Source organism: Rhinatrema bivittatum, chromosome 7, assembly GCF_901001135.1.
Source record: "Rhinatrema bivittatum chromosome 7, aRhiBiv1.1, whole genome shotgun sequence".
NCBI classification, from domain to species: Eukaryota; Metazoa; Chordata; class Amphibia; order Gymnophiona; family Rhinatrematidae; genus Rhinatrema; species Rhinatrema bivittatum.
This window is the reverse complement of record NC_042621.1, coordinates 250918047-250934785: the sequence shown is the minus strand read 5'-3', so window position 1 is coordinate 250934785 and position 16739 is coordinate 250918047. Positions and strand designations below refer to the sequence as shown.

General features: G+C 45.0%; 1 protein-coding gene across 5 annotated transcripts in view; it reads left to right on the top strand.

Moving 5' to 3' along the window:
- DOCK1 (dedicator of cytokinesis 1) overlaps positions 1 to 16739 on the top strand; it is a 1428876-nt gene that overhangs the window by 796546 nt on the left and 615591 nt on the right. For all 5 annotated transcript variants that reach the window (XM_029610025.1, XM_029610029.1, XM_029610028.1 and 2 more), the window contains exon 28: positions 10473 to 10574. In XM_029610025.1, coding sequence (XP_029465885.1) covers positions 10473 to 10574 — 102 coding nt within the window. The remainder of the gene's footprint in view (positions 1 to 10472; positions 10575 to 16739) is intronic.

Below are 16739 nucleotides of genomic sequence, written 5' to 3'. Positions count from 1 at the left end.
CTTCTTCCAATTTTTGAATGAAGATCTTTTGGCTAAAATAGCTTCTTTCACCTCCCCTTTTAACCATGCCGGTAATTGTTTTGCCTTCTTTCCACCTTTCTTAATGTGTGGAATACATCTATACTGTGCTTCTGGAATGGTATTTTTTAACAATGACCACGCCTCTTGGACATTTTTTACTTTTGTAGCTGCTCCTTTCAGTTTTTCTAACAATTTTTCTCATTTTATCAAAGTTTCCTTTTTGAAAGTTTAGCACAAGAGCCTTGGATTTGCACACTGTTCCTCTTCCAGTCATTAAATCAAATTTGATCATATTATGATCACTATTGCCAAGCGGCCCCACCACCGTTACCTCTCTCACCAAGTCCTGTGCTCCACTGAGAATTAGATCTAAAATTGCTCCCTCTCTCATCGGTTCCTGAACCAATGGCTCCATAAAACTATCATTTATTCCATCCAGGAACGTTATCTCTCTAGCATGTCCCGATGATACATTTACCCAGTCAATATTGGGGTAATTGAAGTCTCCCATTATTACTGCACTACCAATTTGGTTAGCTTCCCTAATTTCTCTTACCATTTCACTGTCCGTCTCACCATCTTGACCAGGTGGATGGTAGTATACCCCTATCACTATAGTCTTCCCCGACACACAAGGGATTTCTACCCATAAAGATTCAATTTTGTATTTAGTCTCATGCAGGATGTTTATCCTGTTGGACTCTATGCCATCCCGGACATAAAGCGCCACACCTCCTTCCGGGTGCTCCTCTCTGTCATTGCGATATAATTTGTACCCTGGTATTGCACTGTCCCATTGGGTATCCTCTTTCCACCATGTCTCTGAAATGCCAATTGTCTATGTCATCATTCACTGCTATATATTCTAATTCTCCCATCGGTGTATTTATTGTATCCCTGCTGACCCATGTTCCATGCAATATACGTCTTTTGATAGTGTGCTGGACATACTCAGTGAATGTGGCGAGTGGGTGCTTATGACTAAAGCAGATAGTGAGTTTGTGTTTTGGCTTCTCCCTGTGCACCTGACAGTTTCCCCCTGCTAGGTATTTATTTCAATGGTGCTTCTTATGTTGATAAGTGCATGTTAACGGGTTGCTCGATTTCCTGTGCTTATATTGAAATATTCAACACCTTTCTACATTGGTAGCTGGCACACTACACAGGCGAACAAAGCTTTATTCATTACCTGTATGAGTTCTTGTTGTTGGCCCTAATCATTCCAATGTGTGTCATGAGCTATTTGAGGGTTTCAAGTTCTCACAAGTCACTTTGGTGTACCATTGGTTACTAACAAGCTGAAGGCTCATACCAGAATACTAATTTGCTTGGATATTGTGTTTGACTTCATCTGGATGATAATGTGATAATACGGGTATATTGTGTATAATTCTATAATATAGAATACCTGTATTGAACCCAGTGCAGGGAGATATATGTTTTGACCATGCTATAATTACACAATGTTGGGTTCCATATTAGGTGCTACAACCCAAGAAAGAGATCTAGGTGTCATAGTGGATAACACATTGAAATCGTCGGTTCAGTGTGCTGCAGCAGTCAAAAAAGCAAACAGAATGTTGGGAATTATTAGAAAGGGAATGGTGAATAAAACGGAAAATGTAATAATGCCTCTGTATCGCTCCATGGTGAGAACGCACCTTGAATACTGTGTACAATTCTGGTTGCCGCATCTCAAAAAAGATATAATTGCGATGGAGAAGGTACAGAGAAGGGCTACCAAAATGATAAGGGGAATGGAACAGCTCCCCTATGAGGAAAGACTAAAGAGGTTAGGACTTTTCAGCTTGGAGAAGAGACAGCTGAGGGGGGATATGATAGCGATGTTTAAAATTATGATAGGTCTAGAAAGGGTAGATGTGAATCTGTTATTTACTCTTTCGGATAATAGAAAGACTAGGGGGCACTCCATGAAGTTAGCATGGGGCACATTTAAAACTAATCAGAGAAAGTTCTTTTTTACTCAACGCACAATTAAACTCTGGAATTTGTTGCCAGAGGATGTGGTTAATGCAGTTAGTATAGCTGTGTTTAAGAAAGGATTGAACAAGTTCTTAGAGGAGAAGTCCATTACCTGCTATTAAGTTCACTTAGAGAATAGCCACTGCCATTAGCAATGGTAACACGGAATAGACTTAGCTTTTGGGTACTTGCCAGGTTCTTATGGCCTGGATTGGCCACTGTTGGAAACAGGATGCTGGGCTTGATGGACCCTTGGTCTGACCCAGTATGGCATTTTCTTATGTTCTTATGTCCCAGCCAGGTAAGAGATTTGTGTATCAACATGAACTTACCTGGTTCTTTCTTGGGAACTACAGCAGAGGTGACAGAACCATCTTGGGCAAAGGTGGCCCCAGAAAGGGGCCTGTCACTCACCCCGATTCGGTAGACAGTTTTTCTTTTATAACTGGCAAAACGTGTAGCAGAGGGAGCATTACTACTTTTGGGTTGATGAAATCATGTCTGAAGCCCTCTAACAAGGTGGCAGCTGATTTTTTGTTAGAATAAAACACGAGACTGCCCTCCATCAGTTTCCACAATACAGTGTCTGTACTTGTTATCTGTGGACCCTTGGCCCGGAACGAAGTCACCCACCTGGGGAATCTGGTGCCCTTCGTCACCGGAAGGCGGACTCCAGAAGAACTGCTCAGTATCGCCGGAGAAGAATCCCGCCGGGAGATAACGTCCCAACCAGACCACGGAACAGTGCCCGGCAGGAGAGTCCCAATCCAACCTGGATCTAGGCAAGCAGCAGATAAGCACAGTCCAATCCGGTCCGGGTCTAGGCAGGCAGCAGGCGAGGCAAAGTCCAATCCGGTCCGGGTCTAGGCAGGCAACAGGCAAAGCAAAGTCCAGTCCGGTCCGGGTCTGGGCAGGCAGCAGGCAATGCAGAGTCCAATCCGGTCCGGGTCTAGGTAGGCAGCAGTCGAGGCAAAGTCCAATCCGGTCCGGGTCTAGGTAGGCAGCAGGCAAGGCGAAGTCCAATCCGATCCGGGTCTAGGCAGGCAGAAGGCAAAGCAGAGTCCAATCCGGTCCGGGTCTAGGCAGGCAGCAGGCAAGGCAAAGTCCAATCCGATCCGGGTCTAGGCAGGCAGAAGGCAAAGCAGAGTCCAATCCGGTCCGGGTCTAGGCAGGCAGCAGGCAAGGCAAAGTCCAATCCGATCCGGGTCTAGGGAGGCAGAAGGCAAAGCAGAGTCAGGTCCAAAGCACAGCACAGGTCACAAGCACGGCAGGAAACCTATTGAAAGGCGATCAGCAGCCCACTGAGTCGCCTTAAATCCCCCGCCTATGCTGACGTCATCTTCCGGGGACGGCCCCTCCTTCTTGCCTCAGCCCCTACAAGGGGCGGAGCTCTCCCTCCGACTGCCGCTGCTGCTGCTGGGGAAGGTGCCATTTTCATCCCGCGACCGGAGCGCTGTGACCCGCGCCTCGAGGGGATCGGAACCGGGCCGCTGATGAAGGTAGGGGGGTCGGATCGCGTAGGGACGCGATCGGGAACCACAACAGTACCCCCCGCCTTACGCCCCCTCCTGGAGGGACCAGGTTTCTCCGGATGGGCGAGATGAAAGCGAAGAAGCAAAGTCTTATCCAGTATATTGGCCCGCGGTTCCCAGGAGTTCTCCTCCGGGCCGAACCCCTCCCAGGCAAGAAGATACTCCCATCTCCGATGATGGCGACGACAATCGAGGACCTCCCGAACCTGGTAGATGGCGTCCTCCGCAGACTCGACAGCGGAATCCTGGTGAGGAGTCGCATGAAACGGGGAGGTAAGTACAGGCTTCAGAAGGGAAACATGAAAGGAATCGTGGATCCGGAGAGTCCGAGGAAGCCGAAGGCGGTAGGTAACAGGACCCAGGCGGTCCCGGACAAGGAAGGGACCGATGAATCGGGGAGCAAGTCGCATGGACGGGACCCGGAGGCGTAGATGACGAGTAGAGAGCCAAACCCTGTCCCCAGATAGGAACTGTGGAGCAGGCCGGCGATGCTTATCCGCCATCCGTTTGGCAGCGGCGGCTGCCTTGAGAAGGTGCCGATTAGTGGCCTCCCACAGATCGTGAAGCCGCTGAGCGGAAAGTTGAGCAGCAGGAGAAGCCACCGGAACCGGGAGTGGAAGAGGAGGCCTAGGTTGTTTCCCAAAAACAATCAGGAAAGGAGACTCTCCAGTAGCGGAATTTACATGAGAGTTGTGGGAAAATTCGGCCCACGACAGGAGACCGGCCCAATCATCCTGACGATGGTTAACAAAGAGGCGTAAGAACAATTTCAAACCTCTATTGACACGTTCAGCCTGACCGTTCGCCTGAGGATGAAACGCGGTGGTAAAGTCCAGATGGATACCGAACTTCGTGCAAAGCGCGCCCCAGAATCGGGCCGTAAACTGCGGACCCCTGTCCGAAGCGATGTGGAGCGGAAGTCCATGAAGATGGAAGATATGAGATGCAAAGAGATCCGCCAATTCGGGAGCAGAGGGCAATTTGGGTAACGGAGTAAAGTGAGCCATTTTGGAAAAGCGGTCTACCACGACCCAAATAACCTGATGCCCGCCAGAAGGAGGTAAATCGACCACAAAGTCCGTGGAAATGTGAGTCCAAGGTTCGAGAGGAGGGGAAAGGGGCTGGAGAAGTCCCCAGGGCCGACCTGGCAACGGCTTCTGCTGAGCACATTTAGGACAGGAGGAAACATAAGCCCGTACATCCTCCTTCATTTGGGGCCACCAGTAATACCGTGCTAACAATTCCCAGGTGCGTTGACGGCCGGGGTGACCAGCCGTAAGGGAGTCGTGAGCCCAAGATAGTACCTTGGGGCGAAGTCGGAGGGGAACCACCGTCTTCCCGGAGGGTGCTGTGCTGGTGACTGCCAGTAGCAGTTTGGCGGGATCAATGACATGATTGAGAGTTTCAGGAAGATCCTCCACCTCAAAAGATCGGGAGAGAGCATCAGCCCGTCCATTCTTGGCAGCGGGACGAAAACGGAGGACAAAATCAAAACGGGAGAAAAACAGTGACCATCGTGCCTGGCGAGGATTGAGGCGTTGAGCCTTATTAAGATATTCTAAGTTTTTATGGTCGGTATAGACCGTGATGGTGTGTTGGGCACCCTCCAACCACTGTCTCCATGCGTCGAAGGCCATCTTGATGGCCAGCAATTCCTTATCTCCTATTCCATAATTCTTCTCCGCTGGAGAAAACTTCCGAGAGAAGAAGGAGCAGGGCAGTAATGTTCCTCGGGTAGAGTGTTGACTTAGGACAGCACCGACCGCTACATCGGAGGCATCCACCTCTACGATAAACGGACGATTCGGATCCGGATGGTGCAGGCAAGGTTTTTCCAAGAAGGCCATTTTCAATTTTTGAAATGCTTGTAGTGCCTCTTGAGGCCACCGTTTGGTGTCAGCTCCTTTCTTGGTTAACGCGGTAATGGGTGCCACAATGTGGGAATAATGAGGTATAAAATTTCGATAGAAATTGGAAAACCCCAGGAACCGCTGTATGGCCCGCAGTCCCTTGGGCTGTGGCCAATCTTGAATACAGGCCACCTTCTCCGGATCCATCAGGAAACCAGTGGTGGATACAATAAATCCCAGGAAAGGAATGGACTGTTGGTCGAAGAGACATTTCTCCAATTTGGCAAACAGGTGATTCTCTCTTAATCGCTGAAGAACCAGCTTAACATCTCTGCGATGTGTATCCAAGTCTTTAGAAAAAATGAGAATGTCGTCCAGATAAATGATCACTTGTTTATACAACATGTCCCGAAACACCTCGTTCATCAGGTTTTGGAAAACCGCAGGTGCGTTACACAGGCCGAAAGGCATTACAAGGTATTCATAATGGCCGTTGCGGGTATTGAAAGCGGTCTTCCACTCATCACCTGGCTTGATTCGAACCAGGTTATAGGCACCGCGTAGATCGAGTTTTGAAAATATCTGGGCTCCATGCAGTTGATCCAGTAACTCGGGTATCAAGGGTAACGGATAACGATCCTTGCGAGTTATAGCATTAAGTCCTCTGTAATCTATGCATGGTCTTAGAGACCCGTCCTTCTTCTTAACGAAAAAGAATCCTGCCCCAGCAGGAGATGTAGAGGGTCGAATAAACCCCCGTGCCAGATTATCTTCAATATATTCAGCCATAGCTTGGGACTCCGGTGCTGAAAGCGGGTAAGTCCTCCCTCTAGGTGGGATAGCATTAGGTAATAAATTGATCGCACAGTCGAATCTTCGGTGGCAGGGAAGAATCTCGGCATTCTCTTTGGAAAAGACGTCCATGAATTCGGAGTAGTGATGCGGTAATCCAATCTTGGTAGTGGTTAACGGTAAACCTGGGTGGGGTGACCAGTGAATGCAGGACCCTTGACATTCTGGACCCCAGGCTGCAATCTGCAGAGTCCTCCAATCCATGATGGGAGAGTGTTTTTGAAGCCAGGGTAGTCCTAAGACCACGGGATGGACTGCTTTTCCTAAAATAAAGAAAGATATCTCTTCTGTGTGTAGAATGCCAGTGTGGAGCACAATGGGGGTGGTCATACAGGAAACTTGTCCCGGCAAATTCTCCCCTTGGATGGAGGAGATAAATAGTGGAACTTTACAGGGCTGTGTGGGAATCTGAAGTTGATGAACTAGTTTACCCAAAATAAAATTCCCTCCTGCTCCGGAATCAACCAATGCTTGTGTAGTAAATGTCCCATGTCCTCCGCGTATGGTAACAGGAACCACGAACTGAGGAGCTGGATCTCCCCCTAGGGTCTGCTCCTCCGAGATACCTAGGATCGGAAGTTTCCCGGACGCTCGGGACATTGAGCGAGAAGATGGCCCTTGTTACCGCAGTATAAACAGAGACCCATTCTCCTCCGGCGTTGTTTTTCTTCAGGCGTTAGCCGACTCCTTCCGAGCTGCATGGGTTCTTCATTGGCGGTAGTAGAACTCTCCGTGGCGGTGGAAGGCACCAAGGGACGCGAGAAGTGAGGAGCCAAGGGTGCCAGTCGGCGAGGAGGTCTGGCCTCTTTGGCCCGTTGTAAAATCCTACGATCAATACGACCCGCCAAATCAATCAGTGCGTCCAAGTCCTCAGGAAGGTCGCGTCCCGCCAGTTCATCTTTTATACGTGGCGACAGTCCCTCCAGGAAAATGCCTCGGAGGCAGTCCGATTGCCATCCTAATTCAGAGGCTAAGGTGCGGAAAGTGATTGCAAAGTCAGCCAAAGTTCCTGTTCCTTGACGCAAATTAAGGAGTTCTGAAGACGCGGTTGAAAGTCTTCCGGGTTCGTCGAACACTTGTCGGAAGGTAGATACGAACCTAGTCAAGTCGTTTAGTATCGCATCTCCTCTCTCCCAGATGGGTGATGCCCACGCCATGGCCTTCCCGTCTAGTAAAGAGATGATGAAAGACGTCTTTGTTCGATCGTTGGGGAACTGGATCTCTTGCAAGGAGAAACGAATAAAACATTGATTGAGAAATCCTCGACATTTTGTAGCCTCTCCTGAGAACCGAGGAGGTGCTGGTAAATGAGAGACAGATGCTGAGGCACTGGGTGGTGGAGTTGGTGGTGCTGCCGCTACCGCTCCCTGGGGAGCCTCTAGCCGTCGGACTAGTCTGTCTACGGTTGCCGTTAAAGCCTCCAGACTTAGTTGCTGCTGTTGTTGATGTTGTCGCTGCTGCATTAGTTGTTGAGCGAGTCCAGGAATTGCCTGAAGACCGGACAAGTCCACCGGGTCCATGGCCTTTCAATCTGTTATCTGTGGACCCTTGGCCCGGAACGAAGTCACCCACCTGGGGAATCTGGTGCCCTTCGTCACCGGAAGGCGGACTCCAGAAGAACTGCTCAGTATCGCCGGAGAAGAATCCCGCCGGGAGATAACGTCCCAACCAGACCACGGAACAGTGCCCGGCAGGAGAGTCCCAATCCAACCTGGATCTAGGCAAGCAGCAGATAAGCACAGTCCAATCCGGTCCGGGTCTAGGCAGGCAGCAGGCGAGGCAAAGTCCAATCCGGTCCGGGTCTAGGCAGGCAACAGGCAAAGCAAAGTCCAGTCCGGTCCGGGTCTGGGCAGGCAGCAGGCAATGCAGAGTCCAATCCGGTCCGGGTCTAGGTAGGCAGCAGGCGAGGCAAAGTCCAATCCGGTCCGGGTCTAGGTAGGCAGCAGGCAAGGCGAAGTCCAATCCGATCCGGGTCTAGGCAGGCAGAAGGCAAAGCAGAGTCCAATCCGGTCCGGGTCTAGGCAGGCAGCAGGCAAGGCAAAGTCCAATCCGATCCGGGTCTAGGCAGGCAGAAGGCAAAGCAGAGTCCAATCCGGTCCGGGTCTAGGCAGGCAGCAGGCAAGGCAAAGTCCAATCCGATCCGGGTCTAGGGAGGCAGAAGGCAAAGCAGAGTCAGGTCCAAAGCACAGCACAGGTCACAAGCACGGCAGGAAACCTATTGAAAGGCGATCAGCAGCCCACTGAGTCGCCTTAAATCCCCCGCCTATGCTGACGTCATCTTCCGGGGACGGCCCCTCCTTCTTGCCTCAGCCCCTACAAGGGGCGGAGCTCTCCCTCCGACTGCCGCTGCTGCTGCTGGGGAAGGTGCCATTTTCATCCCGCGACCGGAGCGCTGTGACCCGCGCCTCGAGGGGATCGGAACCGGGCCGCTGATGAAGGTAGGGGGGTCGGATCGCGTAGGGACGCGATCGGGAACCACAACAGTACTCGCTCTGATATGCCTTTATTTACCTTTCTCGTTGGGTCATTTCTTGGAGCATCTAGTGGCTGGATGATTAGCTGCACAGGTTGTGCACATTTGTTTATACCTGCAGTCTTGTGAGCAACATCCTCTTTTGCCAGCAAACTTTAAGTGGCACACCAAAAGAAATGGCTGTGTGCCTGGGCATCAGTGGTCCTAGGTCATATGCTAAAGCTATAATGCAATCTCATGTAATCCCCAGAACATTTTCAGCATGTCTGCCATCCTTTCTCTAAACTTTTCATCATATTAGATCCAGGCAAAGCCCTCATACATTGGCTGGGTGCAACAATGGTGTCCAAATATGACCACATGGCCAAATGTTGTGAAGGATCTGCCCTGCTACCTATTAAGGCCAATTGCGCAAATGATCTTACCCAGTTATTAATGTTTTGTAACACTCTCCTAACCCTGTCAGCTGGGTTCTGCAGTTTATGAGCTTTCTTGGCATCATCTTTCTTCCTATGCTCTTCCATCAAACTGAAGATGTCAACATATTAATAGTATAATAGACAAAAAATTGGAAAAATGTGACACAACTAGTCTCAAAAATCACAATACAGTCACAAATATACTATGGTACTTTTCAATTAGGTATACCCTCATTTATGGGCTGATGCACACTTCCGCCTGCCGGCGTTTTTTGCTTTCAGGTACAACTGCCAAATTGGCTGCCCATTGAAAGTACGATCATAGGGTTACCCATTTTTTTTAAAGAAAAGTCCATATATTTACGCCGCACAGATTAGGCGCTGCATGGAAACATTTTTTTTTCCTTTTTTTACCGCCCTTTTGGTCTTTTTTTCTTTTTTCTTTTTTCAAATTTTCAAACAAGTCTCTTTTTTCAACTTTTTTGTTAAAAAGAGTAAATATGCGGCTACTGTGCCACAGTAGCCGCATATTCAGACCGATCCTTTAAATGCATATTGAAGCCCCTGACGAAGAATTTACTTCGAAACACCAGCGGTGTCGGGCAAGCTAGCAGAGCGGGGCAAGCTAGCAAAGCGGCGTGCAGTTGAGCTTTCGGGACTACTGCTAGTCCACTGAAAAGATAAGTGGATTCACTCTTTTTAACAAAAAATCTAAAAAAAAAAACCAAAAAACAAAAAAAAAACACCTACAATTAAAATGATGATTTTTACTGTTTCCTTGTATTTCATTGTTCATCATAATGGTGGGGTGGTTTTTTTTAAATTTTTTTTGCTGGAGAACAGTGAAGGAGAAGGAAAAGCACACTATGAAGAAAAGCAATTTCTCTGCAGTTGAAACTGATCTTTTGACAAGGCTTTAAATGATAAGAAAACAGATAAAAGGAGCCTATTTTTTCAGGTTGTGTGCATATACTTAAACTTGTAAGAAAAAAACTTGTCAAAAGTCTTCATGCCCCTACCCCTTTTACAAGTCCTGAAAATGTGGTATGGATGGGACATGAAACAAAAACGCTATTAGAGGGGCAGACGGACAGTTTAAAAAGCATGGGATTGGCTGCAGTAATGTTTTTGTATGTCATCATTACCCTCTCCTCTCCTCTTCACTCACTCACTCACTCACTTTTGATCATGGGTAGCAATTTCCAGTGGTTATTTCAGGGCAAGGTTGAATAACAGCTGACTGTATATGTATGTATTTGTTGCTTGCCACTGAGGCTAGACTGTATACGGTAAATAATAAATACAAAAATAAATAGGTAAAATAAAAATTGTTTTTTTCCAGGGGAACTTTGTGGCAAGTATGACAGCTATTTTAAGGCAGATGGAAGACTACCATTATGCCCACTTGATCAAGACTTTTGGAAAGATGAGGACGGATGTGGTGGTAAGCTTAACTTTATATTCAAGTTTCTTAAATTTGGGTGTTGATTAGGACTTGCTGGTTATATATGCAGAAGAAAAAAAAACACTATGTTATGTAATTATTTTTACTATAGAATGTTCTGTAGCAAACTGCCTTGTTTGGGGGGGGGGGGGTTAGATCTTTCAGATCTGCTGGCTGGGACCCTATAAGCTCAATGAAGCCAGAGTAACAATTATGGTGTCTTCCCCCCCAAATTTTGATTCATCCTGTGAGGATGACTGCACTAGTGACTGTTTGCTAGATCAAAGGTCTACTATATATTTCAGCCTGGATAAAGTTCTAATCCAGTTGTCTGCATTGTTAGCTACATTGAAACATTTTTTAATTTTATTATTATACCTTTGTTCTAAGCTAACATTTTAGGCATTTATTTATTAAGGATTCTCTCTGTTGACACAATGTGAAAAGGAAATTTTTCCTGAAATGGTACTTCCCTTTATCATTTCACGAACTTACTAAGTCTCAACGAAAATGCAAATGAATGGTAGCAAACACACTACATAGATAAATGGAGATTAGTGTCTGTGAAGCTAAGAAGTTATAAATTAATTTTACAATTATAAATTTAAGAATTGTGCGAATAATATATACAGAGATTATTCCTAATTAATGCATCATTCCTGATTACTTGCTGCATAGTTTAAATTTGCAGTGAGTAGGAGGCTAAGTGCAATATATAAAAAATGTTCTGTCTGTCATGTCTATGGTATAAATTGGCTTCCAGAAATGCTGAAACAATCCTTGTTTGAATTTCACATTTCCAAACTTGGGAATTTGAACTGTTGGGGCTTTGAGGCAAATGACTCTACCACTAAACTACAATATTCTAGGGCTTGAAGAAGTATTGAATGTATTTATTTATTTATTTAAAATATTTACTAAACACCTATCAACATTTCTAGGTAGTTTACAATTAGAACACATACGAACACAACACTAAAACATAAAAAATGACTCACTTATAAACAGTCATCACGCTACCTGAAATTTAAAAATCACTTGCACTTGACCATTCCCATACTTTTCCCCACATAGAGCCTTCTACTCATCAGTGTCAGATTGACTCTTCTCCTTACTACCCTGATATATTAAATGCTTGCTGAAAGAAAAAGGCCTTTACCAATTTTCTGAACTTTAAAATCCCAGTTTTGCTTTTTAAGCACTTGGGTAGTGAATTTTAGATTAAAGGTCCCTAAACATAAAAAAGCCTATCTTGTGATTCATCTAGTCGAATGACTTTGAAAGACATTTCTGAGCTTGATTGTAAAGTCCTAGTAGGTTGGTATAGTTTTAAAACATAATTAAAACAATTTGAGGCCAGGACATTAATGCCCTTAAATACCAGGAGAGCAACCTATAGTTCTGTCCTTATTCATTCTGTAGGAATGGTTATGAATTGAATCACCTATTGGGTGTTTTGGCATTGGCTCTCAATCTGTGTGGTGTCCTGGTCTATTCTTGATGCATACAGGAAAATTAGGAGAAGAGAGAGATGCCATGGCTGGCTGCCTGACATGTTTTCAGATACTGTAATCAGTTTTCTTTTTTGAGCTTTCATTCTTAAGTACCTGGAGTTCTATTATTTATGTATTTATTATTATGTTCTGCGTCTTCCATGAAATAATCTTCAGCGTGGATTACAAATATACATACTTAGTCCTTATACGTAGTCTTTACTCCCAAATTCACAAGCAACAAAACTGAAGAGAACAAACATTTAAATAATGACGACTTAAAATTACAATGAAAATTAACTATCCATAGGCCTTCTTAAATAAACAAGTTTCACATCCTTCTGAAAATGCAAATAGTTTCTTCCCTCAGAGCATAGGGCAGAACATTCATCAGTGTTGGCAGCATGGTGTAAGAAGAAGCTCTAGAGCACAATTCCTGTAATGTGTATTTCTAGAATTAAGGAACAGTTAACTGGTTCTATCCCACTGATCGTAGAATGTGGGTGGGAATGTAATGAATTCAAAGATTCCAAAGATATTAAAAGTTTTGTCATCTTTCACAAGACTCTTTACGAAGAAATGTTTTAAACTGAACTCTCTTGAATGGAAAGCCCTTAGAGTTTCTTGAGCACAGGGATAATATTATAAACATTTGTACCTATAATAACCCTCGCAACCATGCGTTGAATGAATACTAACACACTTAAGAGAGTTTTAAGTAGCCCTACATATAGGGCATTACGATAATCTAACTCTGAGAAAGTGATGGTTTTGAGCAAACTATCTTAAATTGTCTCCAGAAACAGCTTTAATGGCTTGATAGTTTTTAATTTATAAAATGCCATTCTTTCTACATCTTTTATGTGAGCCTTTGGTTTTAATCTGGTACCTAACAAAATCACTAGATTATGAGCTTTTTCTAACGTTTGCATGAAATATCCCTGCCAAAGCTGGCTGTGCTTCATTAAAGATAGCTGTCTTATCTAAATTAAATACTGATTTATTGGAAACCATCCACCTGCTAATGGACCTAAGTCATTGTTCTAACTGTCCTATAGGTAGAGATTAATTGTTAGCCACCAATTCAATGATGGAGCAGTTACTGTAAGCACTGCCTTTGCAGCATCCTAAACCATAGCCAGTGCTGAATTCTGAAATTGTGTCTCGCAGGAAGAGAAGTTTGCAAATCGGAATTATAGAGGGCATCAAGTTATTGCTCATATTAGTACTGACATCCTGGATTATCAAACTATTCATATGTAATCCCGTCTCCGGGAGCAGGCCACACTCCTTTGGGGTCCATAAAAGAATTTGCTGTTTCTTTGGGGCTGGAACACTGGCTAGCTGAACCACAGTCTTTTTTTTATTTCTCCCCAAGGTGTGAGTCCTTTATTGGATGGGGGGGAAGTTTCCTTTCAGGGCCCCGAATGCTAAAGGTTGTCTTTAGATCTTTATATCACTTGGAGAGGGGTGTACACTTGTATGAATCCCAGTTTGGGCTATAAGTGCCAAAAATCATTCCAGACTTTGAGTGTGCATACATAAAGTTTATTGATAGACAAGCAGTTTGGAAATGGCACAAATGACTTGGTTCTTAGCACCACAGGAAAGTGACTTGATAACAGTTCCTTCTCTCAATCTGTGCAGGAATGTTCCTTTCAGGGGACCCAAGGTATCTCCATCCACCAGGGTGTGGAAAAGTGAAAGCCCCTAGGTGGACAAGGCACCCTTTTAGTTTAGTATAACAATGGCAAAACCAAACTTGACACAGAGAGTTTAAATTTACCTCTCTCTCCCCAGAGGCAAAGACTCCGGATGTCAAGGCAAGTTCTTACTAACAATTTGATCAATTCCTTGTTCTTTTTCTTGTCCTCTGAATCCCGGATGGGAGGGATCCTCCCAGGAACCAGTAGCTCAAGGTGTTCTTCTCAGGTAGGAAGGGGCAGTCAAACACTTCCTTCTGATTTCTAAACAAAGTCTTTCCCATTCCAAATGAAGCTACCACCAGAAGGTTCTGCTCAAGTTTACCACCTCCGGGGAGAGACAAAATGGCTGCCTACTGAGAGCATGGTAAACGCTCGGCTCTTACCTTGTTTCATTTCCCTTGTTGAAATTCTGCTTTTTGCTTACGGAGAATGCCTCATACGAAACGTAAGGCAAAGCTTCAAAGCCTGCCTGTTGCCTTGACTGCAGAAATTTCACAAAGAACCATTACTGAGTGTTTCGGCTTACCCCCTGCTACGCCCATCGAGAGGACTGCTGAAGGGCAGGGACAGGAGCAGATCTCTCCCGTCCAGGTCGACGAAATATCTTTAAGTCCCGGGGCGCCGGAAACGCTGTCGTCGCCGGGAACTGGTCTGATGAGACCAGGGGACATATCGGAGGAATTCCTGGGTGCTGTTTTTGAACTAGAAGCCCAGCGGGAGGTGATGGAGCCGGAGCTCCTCGCAGAGAAGGGAAGCGAGCAGTGGGGAAAAATGGCGGACCCAGAGCAAGGGTCGGCTGGAAACACTGTGAAAATCCCCTTCGAAGCTAGCACACCAACTGCTGAGGACTCAGGCCGGAAAATCCAGCATGACCAGGGAGCAAAGTCTAAGGTCAGTAAAAATATAATCATTAAACCCACGATAATCACTCTGGACACTATATGGAATGTGATTGTGAAATTGGATGCTTCCATAACATCATTAACAGAAGCAGTGGGGGAGACAAATAAATCTTTAAAAGATAATAATGAACAAGTGAAAGAACAAGAAAAGAAAATGCTGAGTATGGATGAGAGATTGCATAAAGCTGAGAAGATAGAACAGTACCAAATTCAAATAGAAGGAGAGACTTTGAAAAAAATTGAAAATCTAGAAAACATAGTACGTGCAATGAACTTAAGAGTACTCAATTTTCCTGTGATGGATCAACTATCACCAGTGGAATTATTTAAAGAATATATGACGCATATTCTTAAAATACCATCAACATGCCTCCCTGTTATTTTTAAGGCGTATTATCTTAGAGCAAAAAAAGATCATAAGAATAATCAAGAAAAGACAGAAGGAAAAGACCCCACAGATATAGCTCCAATGAATATCTTTGAAATTTTACAAAGCTCCACGGAGTTAGAAGTAAAAAAGAGAGAAACACTTTTGATAACTTTTGCTTTTACTTCTGAAAGAGACTCAGTAATGCGATTCTTTTTTCTATCAAGATTGTCTACATTCTATGGACAAACAGTATGGGTGTATCCCGATCTTGCTGGAAGTACGCAATTACGGAGAAGGAAATTTATTGCCCTTAGACAGGATTTGTTATCGAAGGGGGGTAGTTTTACCTTGAAATATCCATGCAGATGTATGGTAAACTATATGAATGAAAAATATATTTTTACAGACCCGGAACATCTTAAGGGGCTTTTGGGAATAACTGTATACATTTCCGATAAATATTAGCAGGGGGTCCAGTATTTTCCTATTGTAACTTATACATTGCATTTGACTGCTCCGTTTTCTTGATGTCTCTCCCCCCCAAGTTTCCTATAAGAAAGGGGTTAGGTTAATTTCAGTGGTAGTGAAGTTTACTACATGTTAATTTCTGTTTCCTATTTCTGTAATCTCATGTTTTTCAATGCAAGATAATTCTTGTTATTTTGTTTAATATGCAATAAAAATAAAATTAAAAAAAAAAAAAGTTTACCACCTCTGCCATCCTCTTCAAGGGTGTATAGGGCCAGGACTTTCCTAACCTATGCAGCCCCAAACCAGGGTTCCACAGTACCTGATCCTAGGAGGTACATGGGGTACCACCAGGCTACCTACAAATCAGAATAAACAAAACCCAGAAAACAACCCAGAGGGAAATCCCAACCAGCCAGGGAGTGATCTGGAAGGAATATGCTCCCAGTCCTGATCAGGATCCCCAGGCTTGGGTGATCTTGGTTCCACTGACTGGGCGTGAAAAGCCAATGGAAAAAAAACAGCTCCTTACTACCTCCTAAGCTTAGCAAAACCATAAGGGTCTGCCTCCTGGCTCCCATCAGGGAGCTGCTTTTAAAACCTTCAAGGGGCTGACCACCCCAGCAGCCTCAAGGGGAGGGGCTATATTTGAATGGTATCCTCCTTCTCTCTAACCCAGTGGTTCTCAACCTTTTTTCGGTCGGGACACACCTGATAGATAGTTGTCACATGCGTGACACACTGAACACATGACCGTCACGGGGCTAAATATAAACATATATTTTGTATCTACGGGATCCACCCTGACCCCCCAGAACTAGGCCATTCCCCTTTCAATTTACCATGCAAAAAAGATTTCTGGTGTCATCTCAGTAACAGCAACATAAACACTCTCTCCTACCAGGTGCAATAGCCCTCCTTATGAAAAAACAATAATTTACCACCAATACATGTCCTATTGAGAAAACACAACAAATAATATTGATACAAATGCCTACATGCTAGTAAAATACTTCACATCGGTCACACACATAGAATCGACCTTCACCAAGTACAGAAAGACCGCAAATTACAAATATGGAGACAAACTGGAATGGAGATCCAAAAAAGGTACTCTGCATGCAGTGCAAAACTGAAGAAATGGAAACAGAAATATAGCACCTAATAGACTCCCAGGATCTGCAATAATGTACACAAACTAACCTGCACAAAGTTACACCTGCATT